The following is a 19,361-nucleotide window of genomic DNA, read 5'->3' as shown; positions in this document are numbered from 1 at the left end:
CAACTGGTATTTATTTTGTCAGCAAATACTGTAAACTTAGGATTGAGTATTTGTAGTGCATTTGAATACAAAGTAACTTGACAAGTAACCTGTTCTCAATAGTCACTTCCGTATCTCAACCATAAATATAAAAGGCCTACCTTAGGTACAACCAGAATGGTGTGATCCAAAACATGCCTTAAGAGAACTCGGCAGGGAAACATAAAAAAAGAACAAAATGCAGACTTTCATACAGAGCTACCTAGAGAAATCAGCCCTGAAAAAAATGCTGAAGTGCACTCTTATTCCAAGATGCTATAATTCTGTGGCAGTCTAATGCAGATAGATGCTGTACAAATCACAGCCACCACAGGTCAAATCTGGACTGTCCATCAGGTTAATCAGCACCTGACTCTAATGTTTAGGAGGTACACTCTATATACTAGAGACAGGTCAGGGGCACAATAAATCGCATCAATGAATGTTTCTCCAACACAGTGAGCATGTCCTTACTTCATTAGGGCATGATTAAAAAAAAAAATAAGGGGGGGTGGGGGTGGTGGAGAAAAAAAGAAAGGAATAAAAGAAAAAAGGGGGTGGGGAAGCAACATACGGCTTTGTCCTAGTCATAATTGGATATGAACAAATGAGCATCTTTGAGACAGTTCTCAATGCTCCATTGGATATATCTCTTCCAAAGGGGAAGAGCTAGGAAAGGTAGGACATAAAGATCATCCACAATTGTCATTAGAGGTATTTGGAGAACACAATTATGAACAGGGCCTTCAAAGCTGAACTGCATTGAGGTATGCAGCTGTAGCCAGATGATCTCACCAACACGTTTTTTTCACAGACCCGCACATTTGATATAAGAATGAAATATGCAGGCTGCAGATTGCAAACATGAATCAGTCACCTGCTCCCAAGTACAGGAAGATACTTTACTTAAGTTATGATTTAGCTAAACACAAACCATTTCAAGTGCTTCACCCACGTGTAGACATGCTTCCTGTTATTCCCAAATAGCGCCATTTTTCAGTTTTCCAAAACAAAGGACAGGAACACTGTGCTATCGGTCTTAACCACTAAAAATACAGAGTACAGCTGAAGCCGCCTACAGGTACTTCCTTTCTTAATTGTGCAGCCTGAACTGCCTACAAAGAACTCAAAGTTCTTTAAGACTCCCTAGAGCAGAATGGAGTGACACTTATGCAGATTCCCTACCAACACCTCCTTTTAGCCACTATTTCCTATCACCCAAGTGGATAAACAGTTAAACTCAGTCCTTTGGACAGCCAGTGCTACATCAAGAATTTAAACATGAGAAAACTTGGGAGCAAGAGTCAACAAAATACTCATCTTACTGATGACCATTTCTCGTTTAGAGACATGCTGTCTCTTTTGATAAAATCTGGTCCAGCAGAGACTTATTACTTTGTGTTCCAGCCTGCTTTCATAGTTCCTAGCATGGCCTTTGTCTACTGGCAGTTATCTTTCCAACGTCTACATCCAAAAATATCCTCTGTACACTCTTCATTCTTCACTGCTGTCAAAGAAAACCCCTGATAGTAATTTCAAGTGTGCAAGACAGCCCAGTATATTAAGCAAGGATTCCTTTCTAAGCACTATGTAATTATTGTCAGAGATACAATATAGCGCTCTGGTTCTGTTGCATACATTCCCTGGGACATTTGATGTACTGTAAGATTAACTGCTCAGTCTTCTGCTTTAAAATCCATCTCAAATAAATTAATCCTAAGAAATGCAAGAGGAGGGAGGAAAACACATGTGCTGGAGAAAAACCCAACACGACACAAGCTTATTCATACTCGACTAGATCTCATATTCCATCATGTTGGACTGTGCTAATCAAGAGCAGGGGTTTATGGTAGCTTTTTCTTATATTCACCATGTACATTAAAACTACAAAGCTTCCTTTCATAAGTGATAGTTAGCCAATGGTAAAAAAAATCTCCTAAGTCCTCCAGGAGGGAAGTGCCAAACCAAAACGTTTTCCTTACTCTTTGCAAAGCTGCCACTTGCGTCCTCTGTGCCCAGGGGCTCAGGCAGAAAGCCAGTAGCTCACATCAGGCTAGAGGTTATATGTCAGCAGCCAGGTGCTCTGTCAGCATTCCAGCTATCAAAAGCACCCTCTGAGGTTTTCGCAATTTGTTTATCCTCCCTGGCCTTCTATGAAATCCCACACTGTTACCAGTAAGGACAGTTTTGCCCTGCTCTTCTCTCCCCAAAAGCTAAGCACAGGATAGTTTGCCTCTCTGATCTGACCTTATAAAACCAGCTCAGAACAGTCCAAAGTTCTCCTCTGGTCCCCCACAGAAACAGACTTCCACCACCCTTCACTGCTGAGGCGAGAGAAGAGGATGTACAGCTGCCATGTTCTCACCAAGTACAGATCTGCTGTAGAACACTTGCCCAATGCCATCCAGCACCAACATCCTCCCACATGTGATTCTGAAGATTTCACGGAAACCTTGTAACTGTAAGCATTGACTTACGTATTGCACACGGCCATAGTCTGACATGACTCTCCTGTACAGAATTCTGAGATTGTACTATACTGTAAGTTGATGTGATGAAAGAAAGTTGTTGCTGAAAAATAAAACACAAAGGAAAGAAATTCAGAACTAAAATACTTTAAACGCTGGACAATTATTCAAATAAAGCAAAGTGAAGTGACCTTAGAGTTTTGAGCTTGCATGTAAATTTAAACATGATTTGGCTAAATAAGTCTAATGATGAACTGCAAAACAAAGAGCTGCACAGAAAGCAAGCTCTTGTTTTCATTTAAGATTAAAGCACCATGATGCATCGGCTCTTATTACTCATTAAGAAGCAAGACTGGAAAGTGTCTTCGTCATCAGCCTCACCTTTACAGTAGCACACTCTACTACAAGCTGAAAGCAAACAATTTGCTATATTCTTTTGAAGTCAGATTTAAAATGTGCAGTGACCACAAAAGAGCATTCATAGCTCTCACGACATATCTCTTTTTAAAAAACCAGCATGAAAACTAGTACATTTCAACTGCTTAAAAATCTGAGATGATTTAACATCTTAATACTCTTCAGGGGACACCTCACTTTTTTTTTAATGAGTTTCTATGAACTTTCCTAGTGTGCAGCTAAAGGTAGTTTCTTGCTACTACCACATACTGTTGAAAATGTAGACAAGAGCGGGTCACAGCTGCAGGTTAGGCCTGGGAGGTGAAGCAGAAGTACAGGGAGATGTTGTCAGTCAGAACAGGGATGCACAAATACAGTGTTCAGTCACGTCTTGAGTTCCAGCTTGATGACAGTTTGAATTCATGCTAATTCTACCAAAGCTTGGGAGGTGTGGGGAAAAGAAATACAACCAAAAGACTTCAAAACTTCTGGCTTTAGGCATAACTTGCTTTGCATGCAAGTCTTAATAAACTACCATTTTCACAATGTTCCTGGAAGACCAATAGCTTGAGTCAGAAACATGCGGAACCAGCCAGTTTAGCAAATAGTCGAAGGGAATCTGACAGTCCTCAAAAAATTGTCAAAAACTCTATGCCCTCAGTGCCACAGCGAGGCAGCTGGAAGGAGAAAATGCATCAGGGCTTCCATGCTGCTTAGCGTGGTTTGTACATAAGACAGCTTAATTACTATTCAAGGTATAATGACAGGCATTATGCAGTAACCATAAATAGTCATTGAGTGTTTTTCTAAGCAGCAAAAACAGTAAAAAGGAGCAGAGCAAATGACTGCCTGCTTGGGTGTGGACAGTAAGCTCAGAGCTGTACGATCACAATACTCACTGTTGCTGGCTAGCCACTCGTTGAGGTCTATTTCTCGTGGTAACATCACTAGCTCCTTAAATTCAAAGTCAGTAATTCTGGATTTTGTGTATTCAGGCTCTAGGTAAAGTTTCTTCTCTTCTGGTGCTGGCTTTTTACCGTTTGGCTTTCCCTTGGACTTCCTGCAAGAGATTAAAAAAAAAAGAGAAGAAAAGTTACCTTTGCTGTTGATGGACAGCTACAGAAATCTGAAAGCAACTGGTTTACTTGAACTCTTGTATTTGTTTGCACTGCTCCTCCTGCCTTCTCTCCCCTTAGTGACTTTATTATTATTGTTGTTGCTGTTAAAGCAAAAGATAGTTTCTTAAAAAATGTATTTGAACTCAGTCACTTTTTTCAAGTAACACTGGAAGTTTTGAATGGTCTTAAGAAACTGGAGACTGAGCTGCTCCGTTTCCGTGGCCCTTTTGCCAGTTAAGACTGCAAAGTATTGGAAGAGTGACAGTCTCTTTCCTCCTATGAACAGTTGTGACAGCAGAGTGGCCCTGTGCCTGAAGGAGCTACTCTAATGCGAGTATACTAACAATCTGCTGCATCATACAGCTAACTGTCACCTGCAGAATGGGAATCTGAGGGACGGTAAAGGTGGAACGCTGCAAGAAGACAGCTCTCAGCTGGAAAAACACTTCTTGCACACTCTGTGCTGGCACTGCTCATTCAAAGTGACAGCATTCCTCACCACTCCAGCTCTGCATTCTCTGAGACACCAGAAACCTGACAGTGAGCAACTCTAACTCCGGCTAGAAACACTGACAACTACAAAACCACCTGCCTTCTTGACTCCTGGAGTACCTGAGACAGAAAGATCTCAGTTCATTTTTTCTGAAAATCCTTTAAAATCTGATGCATTATGCAATAAACTTCCATTACAATTTATAAAAGCAGGCAAACCACATTTAATAAAATGCATTCTTTCCATAGCATTTTGTGACTTTTCATCTCCCATTTCTAAAGTGTTTGTTGTAATCACTAGTTTTCCTCCTACCCTGTTTTTAACACCCTTAAGCCAGACTCTCAACTCAACCCAACCCATGTTCCAGGGCCAGGAGCTCAGCAATAAGTGAGGAAGGACACTGGGTCAGCACTTTGGTCTTTCAGGCTGTGTAGTCAAACAGCTGTATATCCACATTTCTGCAGTTAAAAAGTCCACCTAACCAGAGACAGAAGAGGTATTTAATGGTGAGGGACAAAGCGCAGTAAAGGCAATACTTGCTGTGTACTATCAAATGAATACAAGGAAGAGATGCCAGGATTTTTTCTCAGCTTTTCTTGGTTAAAGAGGATTTAAGGATCTGTAAAACCAAGACAAGCCCACCTTTGCATATCGCTGCATTGCGTTTGCTACTGACACACATTTAGATCCCATCCAAAAGAAACTGACCTCATGTCTGGCTCTTAACACACTTCAAATAATCTTCCAACTGTGCCCTGTCTGAGATACATGCAGGTTTGATTTTTGCTGTGAGGCTGGGATACAGATTTTTGTGGAATAGTGTTTGAAGTGTCAGTGCTTTCCCCAAAGCAAGTACAATTACTTAGATTTCTCTCTTTATGGATGGTTTTACTGATCTGCTCATTAAACCCATCTTCAGAATGACCCATTGTCCCCATCATCAGCACTGCAATACAGCAAGACCAAGATTCGCCTTCCGTAAGAAAGGAATGCCATCACTTGCTCTGTCTTGCCATTATTTCTCTCTAACCAGTCAAGACTGGAGGGACTTCAGGAAGGCCATCATCAAAAAAAAATAATCAAAGAAAACTTAGTGACAGCAGCACGATATACGTTTATACCCTCAAATATATACTCCCACTTCAGGAGGTCCCTGGTAGGGAAAAGATGGCCACACTTTATTTCCTTATGTTAATGAGAAAGGTGGATTTCATGGTCAGAGAGAAAGTGCTATGACATACAACATCTTTTTAAAAGAATACACAGTACCAGAATAAACTAAACCCAGTGTATGTGAAGATGAATTCAGCACATTGCTACTCTTACACATTTCCTTGCCATCTCTTTTTTCCACAGCAGTGCATTCCAATTCAAACAAAGCCTGAAAGATTTGTCCCTTACACTGATTTAATGAAGTAATCTGGACTAATTCTCATAGATGCTCCACAAAGGGATGTTTTGGGACATGCAAAGTCAGATATTCCTCAGCACAAGGCTCTTAATAGAGAGGGGTTGCTCAGTTAGACCAACAGCTCCTGGTTGTCAGCTAACTATTCTTGTCTTCAAACCCTTACATTTGCTAGATCTTGTTTAAACCTCACCATGTAAAAATAAGCTACAGAAAAAAAAGAAAAGCCCATGAAAGCAAGAACTGCAGGAGAGCCTTAAAGGTATTTAAAGAAGCTATGAAAGATATACTTAATATATTCTCAGGCCTGAGCCTTCAGGTTTTCACAGAACTTAAGATGATATTCAAGGAAAGAGTAACGGCATAAAACAACAGCTTTGTTCAGTAGTCTGTAACCTGACTTTATAGCTAACAAAGCAACACGTGTGACCTCTTCCTTTTGTCAGAGTACCATGTTAAGACTTGAAACTACCTTACCCTGACAATCAACAGCATAAATCCAGTGGAAACTATGCACTTGGCCCTGAGCTAGTAAAAAATACTCCAGGCCACTGATTTGCTTAATTCCCAGCACAGGCTATGTTGCTCCTACATTACTGAAACCAAGCCTGGCACGCTCCATACAGCACCTTCGTATCTGCTGGGCCTCTGACAAAAAATATTAAGGTTTATTCAGAAGCTACTTTTCAGCTATTGGGTTTAAGGGTTTTCAGTTTTGGTTTGGGGGGCAGGACTCAGGCATTCAGGGATAAGTTGATTTTTAAAGAAAATTACCATTCCAGTAACAATAATGCAGAAAATATCTTAAACTTCAGGGACTGGTTTGCCAAACTGCATTAACCATGCTGGGTGAGAAAAATGATCTGTGAGAAATCGTTTGGATAGAACAGAGTTTGTGTCTTTGCTTCACTTCAGGATACTGAAGTCAAGGGACCCAGAGTAGGGTTGTGCCACGTCAGCTAAGAGCAATTTTCTGAGAGGAGGAGGAGAAGGGGAGAGAGCAGAAGAGGTTGGAGAGTCTGACACAGAGCCAGGCTGTGGAGGGAAACCACAGAAGGAAGCCAGACATATAAGGCTGAGGCAAGCCTTCCATTGAGTAGAAATGAGCAATGTACCTCACCCACACCAGCATCTTCTCCCCGTTTCAAGAAAATAAACAAAAATTTGACACTAAATAAATTTCACAAGTTTCCAAATGCAAACAACTGTACATCATCCTTTTACAAAAACCAGACTCCCTCATCTCCACACAAATGTCAGTTCTCTGTCAGATTAGCACATGCAGCCACATTGCATCTTTTTGATAGTTTAAGTCTTTCTGCAACTGCCTTTTGCTGGAACTGGAGCACTGCAAACAGAAGCTTTGTGAAGGATCCCATGCTTTGCCCCTTTCCAAAGCTTTGGCTCAGTTTAAAAACACACCGACTCGTGTATCATCACTGAACCTGCAAAATGCTCAGAAATCAACTGCTATCAGAGGGCTTATTCACACCTACTGAAACCTGAATGTCAAATCGCTGTGTGCAGCACAAACTTCTTTTTAATCTTCTGCAGCTGATGAGAGCTAAAGCAAGCCCACAGAGATCTTCCACCAACAGATTTCCATGACCTGCATGCAGTGCAGTTGGGACACTACATGGTCCAAACGCTGTACGTACAGACTAAAAATATGCCAGTCTTAAAACCGTCAAGTTTTGAACTAGACCACACCACACATCTTCCCTCAGTGAGGCAGAACTTAGGTTATAAAGTCAGACTTACTCATATTAACTGAGTTATGTTCAATCTAGGCTGTAAAACCATAGGTCTAGTTTGGAAATTATCAATACTAGTCAATACTGAAGCATTTTCTTTACAGACTTACAAAGCTAAAGCGCACAGCAGTACAGGAGAAACAGTTTCTGGAACTTGATGACGTGATTAAGAACCAATAAATCATAGTTCCATATTCTAGATAAACCAAAACTCATACGTTCACAATTACCAGCATTACCAAATAAAACTTAGGAGTTAGCTTCCTTCCTTTTGTTCCCCCCTACCTCCAAGTTCACTCTTGTTTCAAAGACTTGGAAGAAAACATCATTTAGCTGGAACCAACTCCAAAGGTACAAAGCAAAGCATCTATTACTTCCTTTGTTGCAAGCTGTTCACATTCAGGATGCTTTCCCTGATTTTTCATTTTATGTTTAAAGTACACAAATACACAAAAACCTGCATGTAGACGTTTCCAAGCTGTCCCAGAACACCCTTGTAAGTGAAGACTATAAGAGCGAACATAAAGCAGCACATTCAGCAACAGCTTGTTCAGCCTGCTTTCAATGAAAGAAGAACTAACAAGAACGGCAGAATTTTACTATTCTATGTAGGGAACACCAAAATCCATCACCTGCAAATGATTATTTACTGGAAAATGTAACTAAATGTCACATAAAACCATAAAAAGGGCAGTACCTTTCAAAACCGTGCACCCTAAAGCAAACCAAAGTCCTGACTCGTGTTTACCTGTCTTAAAAAAAAAAAAAAGAGAATTGTGGTAAATGTGTCTTAACATGTCTGTGTCAGACCAGCCGTATCTCCAAAGCAGCTGGAGGAACAGCTGTAATGCAGCAGGGTGGCAGAGGTCTGTCAAGAGGTCAGACCAAAACCTACTTGTCAATGCTGCTACTAATTAAGGAAAGAAACATCTTTAGGGAACCTGAGGAGACAGCACTCAGCAGTTGTTATTGACAGGCAAACCAGAGTACAAACTAGTTCCTCAGATAACTCACAGAATGGATAAGTTTGTGTGTCTGGTTTTCCGCACTCAGCTGAACATGATGCCACAGGCCAAGTCACACCCACGAGTTAAGTTCAGAGAGGGAAAAGCAATGGGAGAATGCAGAAGAGAGGTCCTTTCTAAGAAGGTTCAGCAAACTGGCTCCAGACAAAGACAGTACATTCATTAATGCTTCTAGCAGGGCTTCCATACTCAGCCTTGTGTTCAGCTGAGAAAACACAGCAGCTGGAAGTTTGCCTGGATTTCATTGGAGAAAAAATGTATAAGACACTCAACCAAGTGATAGCCCCATTGGGCCACGATGACTTTTTTTCCCCTAGTCTGCTTTCTTAAGATTGAGTAAAACTGCCAATTTTCCAGCTTGTTTTCTTATCCCATCTCAGTTAATAAAGATCCTCCTCTAATCTCTCTCTCATTTCCTTCTTGATCAGATGCCCAGTAATTTCTTGATTTTAAAACCCCTGCACACTGGAGCACCTTCAAAGCACCATCCAGGTATTAATTTCATTTTAAAATCATTTGAAGAAAGTATTACCCACATTTCATAGCAGAAACTGGCTGTAAGGTTCAAAGTTTATTCATAGTACAAATATTAAAGAACTGCTTCACTTTAAATGGGTATGGCTTGTTTGGAAAGAAGCACACGTGAAGCAATCTGATTAACTGAAGAAATACCAAAGACGCAATGTCCACTATGCAGATATGCTTCATAACCTGATGTAGCTCACATCCCTTTGGAATTGTACCAGGCATCCACAGCTTTGGTCCTGAGGATCCTATTTATTGCAAGGTCAATCACACAGAGGAAACACTAGTGATTTATTAAATGCCAAGCTCCCCTAAACTGATCATGCAATTTAAGGTTATCTCTACCAATTCAGGATTCCTTTTCTTCGGAAGGAACCAGCACAGCTATAGTAATTTCTTGCTGCCTCCAGCAAGCTGTGCAGTTTCTTGCACTACACCTGAAACTACACCTGAAAACTCTTCAAGGAAAACTGAGGATGCTCCCATCACCATCTCGTCCCCTTCACACCCAGCTAACCACGCGGGGGGGCGGGGGGGAGGGTGCCTGTTCATTTTTTCCTTTTTATCTATGTGGCCTATTGAAGTGGTTTTAGTACCAGATATAAGGGTAACTTCAGAAAGTTACAAAGTTTATTAAAAAAAACCTACAGTGGCAAGGAGCAGAGCTGCAGGCAAAACTCCAATCACTGTGCCCTCTGGATCATGCACCAGTTTCAGGTCCCAGCCAAGTCTCAAACACTCTGATTTCCATTTGAAAATTGACAGAACAGGTCCAACAGGCCTTACGTGGCAAATTCATCTCCCCATTTGCAAACCTCGGAACTCACAAGCCACCTCAGTCTGTGAGGATGAAAATCACCACAGATTAGGAACCTTAAAGGACAAAGATGCTTATTTTGCATTTATGTATTTACTTTAGTAACTGACCCTAGTTCTTACTCAAGGTTGGCAGGTATAATCCTAGTAATCCCCATCAAACTTAGAAGAGAGCAGGTCTAGACTGTTGACAATCCATTTATGAAGTGTTCAGTCACTGCTGGTGAGAAGCGAGTAAAAGCTCCAAGGTCCAGAGCACCGCATGCAAAAGTGACACAAAAAGTAATACTGTTTCAAGGAAGATCAAAAAATAGGATGCCCAAAGAAATGGTACCAAATAATATTTTAAAAGTCACTTGAGGTTCTGGGGGTTATTGTCAAGTAACCTCACTTGTGCTTTATAATATGTATAGATCACAATCTGGAAAACTTGGGGGTTTAAACGGTACATTCCCCACTAAAACATTTATGTGGAAAACTTAAGTCTCCAACAGCAATACCATATTCCACCTCGCCCAGGTGTACATCCACACCACAGAACTACTGGATACATCAAACTACCTTGGCCTTCAATTTTATCCTGTCATTTTTTCCTTTCTTTTTTAAGTGTCGTGGTTTAAAATACCATCCACTGATGAAGTATTATGGAGTGAAGTACTCCTGCCAAAACCTACTTTCTCGGTAATCTCAGGATGGAGGTTAGCATCTTGAAACACAGAATTAGGGAGGCAGCAAGCCAACATTTTTACAGTGTCTTTTAGGCCAATCTTTATGAACACTTTCATGGTTTGATATTTTCCAGTGAATAAGGGTTTAGAATTCAAAATTAAAAGTATATAGGGCTTTTAAATTTTAGCTTCTCTCCCCTTCTGTGGGTAAGGAGTCAAACGGGATGTGAGTGGAAAAGAATTGGGAATTAGAGCCCAAAGATTTCGGTCATCCACCGAAAGCTACAGCTTGGGAAGGAAAACCAGGTTAGCTGCTCACAGACTGACTTGTTACCTTTCTGGGTTTTCTGTGGCACTTTACTGGGAAGAAGTTACCAGTTAATTTCTGGTTAGAAATGTTCTGCATAAGTACAGGAGTCCCAAACCCATTCAGAGCAGGAAGCAAACAGTTTTATGAGCTAAACTTCATGAATCTTAGGGACAAATTCCCACCAAGAACAATGAAGATGCAGGTTACACTTTATTTTTATAGGACAAGAACAAACTCTTGGAGGATGCCCTGTTTCCTGCCTCTGCAGCCCACAATCTTTTCTCCCTAGTTACCACAAGGAAGCTTAGAGCCATTACACAGCTTAAAAATCACTTCTTAGTCATTCAACTTCTTTATTTGTATAGCACACAAGAAAAGGGGAATAACAAGCTTCATTTGAACATCGGTAGAGTTGCCCTTCCTTTGAAAAAAAGCAAGAGGCAGTATTCATATTTCCGTCTCTCTTTAAAACCATATGAGATTAGTATATCTGTGGAGATTTTTCTGCAGTCCCATGCCCTGTTTTAACCCAGATCACTGCTAAGTATTTAGCTGAAAAAGCCACACATCAGCACACCCAGAACACAAATCCTGGATGCCCATACTTTCAGGATAGGGAAAGAGCAGAAAAGAGCATCAGCATGGGAAGGAAAGCTGTGTAAGGCAGTGCAAAGCAAGCTCAAATCCCAGTGCAGCATGCAGTGCAATTGTTCACAGATTGCTGCGGTCAGACTGTTTCCCCAGGGCCTGAGGAATGGAAGGAGACTAAGGTTTTTAAGACAGTCTCCATTCCAATCTGATAGACCCCCTCTAACCTTAAGTTTCATTCTTCCCCTCTCCTGCCGTGGGTTAGCTCCAGGGCTTGGTTGCTGCGCAGGTCTAAGGGGGCTGCACAGCATAAAATGTCTTTGGCAGCATTTCTGGCCTTCCTTCTTCATTTTTGTTCTGTTTTTAAAAGTTACTAATAGTTTATTTAAGAGGAGGAGGAAAGAAGAATGTACCCTACATGCCAGGGAAACTTTTTCTTCTGGATTCTCATAGTGGCTCTTTGCCTTAAAAGGGAATCTTTGCTTGGCCTCTGGATGCTCTGCTGTAAACAGTCGGTGCCAAGGCATGGCAGGCATGTTAAGGATGACAAGTGCCATAAGATTATTACACAGTGCTGCTTCTCAACAGAAAGCCCAAAACATTCTCCAGGGGCAAACTGTTTCAGCTGGTGCTGCTGGCAAAGCAAAGAGAACATGGGGCATCTGCACACACTGTGGCTCTGGTATGTTTGTCTCCCTTTTGGACTCTCCACCCACCCACCTGTGAAGGGTCTGAAGAACAAGTCCAATGAAGGCAGAGGGAACTGGGATGGTTTAGTCTGGAAAAGAGGAGGCTCAAGGGGACCTTACTGCTCTCTTCAAATACCTGAAAGGAGTAGAGGTGCGGGTCAGTCTCTTCTCCCAAATAACAAGCAATAGGGTGAGAGAAAAATAGCCTTAAGTTGCACCAGGGGAAGTTTAGACTGGATATTAGGAAGAATTTCTTCACTGAAAGAGTTGTCAAGCGCTGAAACAGGCTGCACAGGGAGGTGGCGGAGCTGATATCCCTGGAGGTGCTTGAAAGACATGTAGATACGGCACTTAGGAACATGGTTTAGTGGTAGACTTGGCAGTGTTGGGTTTACAGTTGGGCTTGATGTTAAGGGTCTCTTCCAACCTAAATGATTCTGATTCTACTTCTCTCCCTCCTCCTCTCCTGCCTTGCATGTCACCTCCCTTCACTACCTCAGTGTTTGCCCATAGCAGTGTATCAGCTGCCTATTAACTGCTTTGCAAAGTACAGTGCTGAGCAATCAAGTATTTGCTGGTGGTCCAGTACTGAGCAATCAAGTATTTGCTGGCAGTCCAGTACCACAGCTGCTGCTGCTCCTCTTCTGCTCAGGATCCCCCATCTTCAATGCAGCTCTTGGGAAGAATGGGTATTGAGGCAAGGCCAGGCATGTGAACAGCTCAGTTAATACTACAGAAATGCAGAGAGTGCATTCTTGTGGTGAAACATGCTGAACTGGAGTTTCCTTTCTTCTCTGGGTTACCTGCCAGAGCTCCTCCCCCAGACCGAGAGGAGGTGTCCAGCCTCTCTGGCTGCCTCTGGGGAGACTCTTCTGACTGTATAATCCTTGCACTGGTCCAGGTTGCCCTTCAGTCAACATATCCAGGAGGGGCCGAGTGGGGCAGAGCTGCAGGGACACCGGGAAGTGATAACAGATGGGAGATGAATAGATTGTGTATTTCTAGGAGCCAGCGATGCAATTTAGAGGAACCATTCCCCGGTAGGAACAACAAATACCCCAATGTTCTTTTTGAAATGTTTTCTTTCACCTTTGTGCCTCAAATCCCTCACACACCCAAACTAGGAGGTGCCAACATGAAGCCTCAGCAAGACTTTTCTCCGAAGTGATGTACTATAGTCCAGATTTCTGCTAATTTGGGGATTAGGAAAGAAAAAGGACACAAATCTTTCCTAATGCTTACTTTCACGAGCTTGGCATGGAGCCAAATTAGGCCTGTGGTATGACAGATTCAGCAGGTCACAGACTAACAGTGTTGCAACAATTAATTTATCCAATGCTCAAAACAAGCCATAGAGCAGGACAATGCACCATAGGTGCCCAAGCCTGTGACAGACATAGGGTAGTGGTTTTTGGGTTTGGTTTTGTTGTTTTTAAGTTCCCAACTGCAGGCAATCTCTGGCTGCCTGACAAAAGAAGACAAAACCTGAGCAGAAAGAGGGCAAATCCCTGCTTGAGAATGTGTCTTGTAGTGTATTTCCCCCTGCTTGCAACTCCTCCTCCCCTAGAATGGTACTCTCAGAGCAAATCCTGGTATTGGGTGTCAAGGGACAGGAAAGGATGTGCCATGATAACTCTCCAGGGCACCTCTGCCCAGCCCTTCATCAGTTCATCAGCTGAAAACAGGCTGAAGTTCTGTCCTGGGGTTTGTCTTCTTAACACACAGCTCATGTTAGTTCCCAGGCACACACTCCAAACCCATCAGGCCCATACACAATGCCAAGATAAGGATGCTCCTGTATCTTCGCTTCCCTTAAAGGAAAAGTGTCATTTGTATTCTAGCAACACAAATGCTTCCTCATCATCCTCCATTGCTAAATATACTCCCATACTGCAGCCAGACAACATGAGCAGGATCCATTTCACCTAGCCACAGATATCTGCATATGTTTATATCTGAACTGGCTCTCCAAGGACCTTTTAAAGTCAGCTGAGATAAATGTTTTTTTCTCTATACAGGAAAATATTTCAGTGCAATGCAGACACCCACAGAACACCTTAAATTTCTTTAATTAAAACACTGAGGCAGAAGAGAAGAGTGGCTCTCAACTGAAAGCAGACAATGGCAGAGATATCAGCCTGGTTCTGTTACAGAGGCTGCATGCCGCAGGGGGGAGATCTCCCACAGTACAGAGCCATGAGAACAAGCGATCTGCCCCGCGACTTGAATGCAAGTAAGTTTTGGGGTTGCTATTAACACTTTGGGGAAAATAAACATAGGCTTGTCAGGTTTATTATTATACTACTCAGAACGGTGTTTTTTCAACAAGATTTGAAATTCTGGAGGCCAGAAAAACCTTTTGCAAAGAACAAAGGAAAACTAAAACCAACATAATTGACAAAACAAGCCTGTACCCCTCTTTTAGGGTTTTTGGCCTCTGCTAATTGAAAGAAGTGAATGTACTGTAGTAAAACCACAAACTTCTTAATACCTGTTCTCTGTATGTTTTCAGACACGTCTGTTAACTTCAGCAGAGATTTATTTATTATCCTGTAATCCTCCACTGGAAGACACTTAGAGTTACTTTGACTTCTGCGTCATGACTAAATTCAAGTGCTGGCAGCAACTGCTCCTCCTGGTTATTCTGATGCAGCCCTGTTATCTTTCTAGAAGAGCACATGCAGTATGCTTCAGTCCACCTTTGTGGGGAGGGAGTTCACCACCGGAGCACATATACCACTGAGGACACTGTTATCTTCCAACCCTTCCAAAGCTTGTGGAGCTGGCAGATTGCAAAGCTATCTTTATATTTCTAAACCAAGCAAATTTGATTTGGAAACCTCACAGCTTCATAAATGTGGGATTTCACAACACAGCTTGCACAGAGTTGCTTTTCAGGATAGAACTGTGCTTTAATTGCTGGGAATTATTTCACCATAGCAACCTGGCTTCAGCAGTCAGACAGGCTTCTTGCTATATAGCTCAAGATACACAAACGCAGAGAGTCTGCTCTGCTCAGAGGGTATGAGGGTGCAGGCAAGTTTTGTCTTTGTAAGAGGTGTTTTAGCTCCCTCACCGCCTTTTTGCCTTGCAAGCTCTCTTTGTACAACAAAACACATTTCTCCAACAACACTAACGAGTTCTAAGCACTGCTGTGGCCTAAAGAAAACCCGCAACAAAGAGAATATGTTAGGTGTGTGTGCCAAGCTCACCACCTTACCCACACACTGTTTTGGAAGACAGGTACATGTAATGTAAAGTTCAGATTACGAGTACATTAAACATTTCTCGACTTCCAAAAGTCTACAGAAACATTTAAAAATGTATTTTACAATCACGTTGTGCAGTCAAGAGGCGGCAGCATGGACCACACAGCATTCCCCAAACACTTAACCAGAATATTCACTCTGTGCTCTCAACACAAGTATTTTTCAACGTGGTGCAACATGTCAGCTTGTAGCTGAGCTCAGTCACAGTTGCTGTCTCTCTCCTCAGCTCCCCAGAGGCAGGGAGCAGTAAAGGACCGTGTCTTTTTTACTTCTGGCAGGACTGGGCAAATTACAACTATTCAGGCACAAAAAGTGTCTTACACAGGAAGGGTAAATTATTTTTGTTGGGAAGAGAGTGAAAACTAATTAATCACCTGCCTTGCTACTACAGTCCCACCTTTGAAGATGTCACCTATATGTAATCCCACAGTAAGCAGGAGTTCAGCAGCTGAACCCTTCACATTAATACCACGTGGTTTACACCTAAGAAAAATGTAGCTTAATAGGACAGAAAAGTGCTCAGGCACGCCACAACTGAGCGTGAACATAAAAACACAGGTAACAATACAGCTACTCCACACAGCTTCCTGGAGTTATTTTGTAGGAGCTTCAGTAAACAACATACACTCAAGTTGTTTTCACTATTCATAATTAATTTTGCATGCCTGCACCTGTAAGCTCAACTTTAAAGCATCTGTACTAGCACACACATGTGCACCTTGTTACACTGGGACACAGCTGGGAGGAATTCACTTACCTACCCAGTCATTAGTTATTGAACAGGTTGGGCGAAGAAATACCAATGTGAAGAATCACCACCACCTGAAATTTTCATCCACTGTATCAAGCTCCACAATCTCTCACACTTTAACTCCAGCACTTTAATTAGGAAGGATTTAGAAATGACCATTGGTCAAGGTCAGCTCTCCCTCTATGGCAGCTGTGAAGATCAAAATATCTTTTTTCATTCTGTTAATATTTTGGCTTTGATTTAAACTACCTCTCCTGCCATGCCTTAGATCAGATCCCGGATGAGTAGCATTGCCTTTCAGCTTTAGTAAGAACTACCTTGTTAAACAAAAAAACCTGAAAGCCATAGTTAGAAGGCATAAACTGTGCCTCTTCACAGGGTAAGAGAAAGAGTTAATGATAAAAGGAATCAAAGAATTACCTTAATTAGGTAACTTGTGTTAACAAACAGTACATACAAAACATTCACTAATCTAACCATGTAGTCAACTTTTAAACTTTGACAGAATGATGCAACGTGCTCTGTTCAGTTCTGTCATCAACAGCACGCAGCTGCTTCAGTCCATTCTAGGAAACAGCAAATTAGAGTTTTGCTTTTTGTACAGTAGAGGAAGAAAACTCTATTTAAAACACAAACACTATGAAATCCCAGGCCAACGTAAAGAAGATCTGAATGACTGATTGAAAAAAAAATAGCAGGGTAGATAATAGTTTAATTACTGGTACAGTCAGGTCAGCTACTGTTCATTAGCTCACAACACAGCAGTGATTCCCAACCCTAATTTATTACTTTTCAGGATATACCAAGGGAGAATGAACAGTTTCAGTAAAGCACCTCCACAGACACGTACTGATCCATTAGCAGTCAGAAAAACCCCAAAACACAGGTACAGTCAAACTTGTAGTGTCACCTTCAAGGGCTTGCTGAAATACAAACTCATCCTTTAATTAAATGCTGAAAGCGCAGCCAAGAGATTGCTTAAGGAAAACTGGTAATTTTCAAAAATAAATGTTAAAATTAGAGGCACAGTTGTGTGCTGGATGTGTTTCATTCCCTTGGCTGCACGTGCAAATGGCAAGCAATGATTTTAACTGCTCTTGTAGACTCAGTTCACATAAGCACAGACCAACACCTAAGATTCTCCCTCAAAACACAATGTGAAGTTGTGTTTTTACATTGTCCTTTGCAACCCAACATCACACCTCAAAGCAAGGGATGGCTGTGACCAGCTCACTCCCTTCAAACACAGCCTGCACTGCTCACCTGAGAAACCCAGTTTCAATTCCTGGCAGCAACCAACAGTTCACACTGGTTTTGCAGAGGTGTAACCATACTACTCGTGTGCAGCTGCACTAGTAGTTTCACCACTAAGAAATGAAAGATAGTCCCTAAATAGTGAAGAAGGCTGTCTCCAGAGGAGTTTAGTATCATTGCTGGGTGATCAAGTTACTTCTCAATTCTCTACTTCAAAAATCAATAGGAATTCTTCTCAAAAAGCTTGTAACTGAGGTCACTTAACAGATAGGTTAGCTTGACTACTAAATAAGATGTGTGGATTTAAAGATCTTTGCATTTAGATGATGCACCTAGAGATGAAAAAAAGCATCGTTTGCTGAAAACCAGAAAAACATGTATTTCAGTTGAGACAGAATACAGTTTCTCCTCTGTCCCACAGATGTCCCACACAGATGGCACTCTCAAAACCCCAGTTTTATCTTTTCCCTGCACAGGATTGTTCTGAAGAAATAAAGCAGTCATATCAAAATCAAGGACTTTGTGTAATGAAGAATCAGCAAAACCTCGTTTGTCACAATTTCTCCTGTCTTGCCAAATGCATTGCTGATTATCAGCGCTTACCCCTGTAAGGCTTTGGTGTTCTGAATCTGGAATGTGCATTCACATGAGACTGAGGAGCAGATCTGGGTTGGCTGGAGTGTGAGTCAAGGTATACCTCATGTCATCTCTCCTGCGTGTGAATTGTTATAAATCACCATGAAGAAGCCCAAGCCTTCGTTCTTCATTAACGCCATGCATTTTGTATGTGCGCCAAGATTATTTTTTGCAGATACTAAGCTGTCCTAAGAGTTTCACTATTCTGTCACTACCTGCCTTTCTGACGACAGCTGCACTCACTGCTGACTCCTCCTTTTTGAAAATAAAGGGAATTACACAGGCATCCACAATGTTCCTTTTACCTGGGGAGCATTCGCTACCACCAGCCCCTGCTGTCTGAGCAAAAGCACTTCTAGATGTATGTCAGTGCCAGATAGAAATTAACTTGGAAAACTCACAGAGCAGTGTTTTCTGACACACTAAAACAACTCAGCTCCAGTGTTAATGAATCCATTAACACCAAGAAGTGCCATTTTTCTTCAGAAAGCTGGAAGAAAGGGTTAATCCATATATCCTCTACCCTTCTCTTTCTAGAGAGTATGTGCTGGCAGCTCTTAAAACAAAATCAACATCTCATCTTCTCTGACAGCAATTTGCTGAAGTTAAGATTCTGTTGAGCCCCACAGCACCAGGGATTAAGAAAAAGGATTAGAAAATCCCCCTCAACAAACAACCACTTTATTAAACTCAGTTTTGGTGTAGTTGCAGAGATGTATGACAGGGGAACAGATAAACTTTGTCTTCGCCATCTTAGATCAACAACTGGTGGAAGCCCACCTTCCTAACACCACAACTCCTCACCAAAGATCAAGAATGGCAAAAGAAAAGCTCTTCTACAGAGAATTTTTTTTCCCCTACAAATGTACCTGGTAAAGACCTTGGGGTGCACAGATAGTTTGAGATACCAGAGAACAGCACACAGAAATTAAGTGTGAAATTGATACTTTCTCCTTAAAGAGCAGCACCAGAATCATGGGCTATTATAACAGGAAGCAAAGAGGCAAACCAGAAATTGTAGTTAGCTCACAGAAGGATGGATGTTGCACACTCATACTTTTGCAAGTACATAAACTGAAATCATCTTCCAGGCAGAAACAAGCAGCTAAAATCTGGAGCAAATCCTACAATGAAACAGATGCACACCAAGGAAATGAGATAAAAGAAGGGTAAAT

General features: G+C 41.7%; 1 protein-coding gene across 1 annotated transcript in view; it reads right to left on the bottom strand.

Moving 5' to 3' along the window:
- Positions 1-19,361, bottom strand: part of MOB2 (MOB kinase activator 2) — a 120,795-nt gene that overhangs the window by 6,742 nt on the left and 94,692 nt on the right. The window contains exons 2-3 of the mRNA XM_080618564.1: positions 3,782-3,942; positions 2,496-2,589 (exon numbers count right to left, since the gene is read on the bottom strand). Coding sequence (XP_080474690.1) covers positions 2,496-2,589; positions 3,782-3,942 — 255 coding nt within the window. The remainder of the gene's footprint in view (positions 1-2,495; positions 2,590-3,781; positions 3,943-19,361) is intronic.

The sequence above is a fragment of the Psittacula echo genome (genome assembly GCF_963264785.1).
Source record: "Psittacula echo genome assembly, chromosome: 5".
NCBI lineage: Eukaryota > Metazoa > Chordata > Aves > Psittaciformes > Psittacidae > Psittacula > Psittacula echo.
This window is presented reverse-complemented; position numbering and strand designations above follow the sequence as displayed.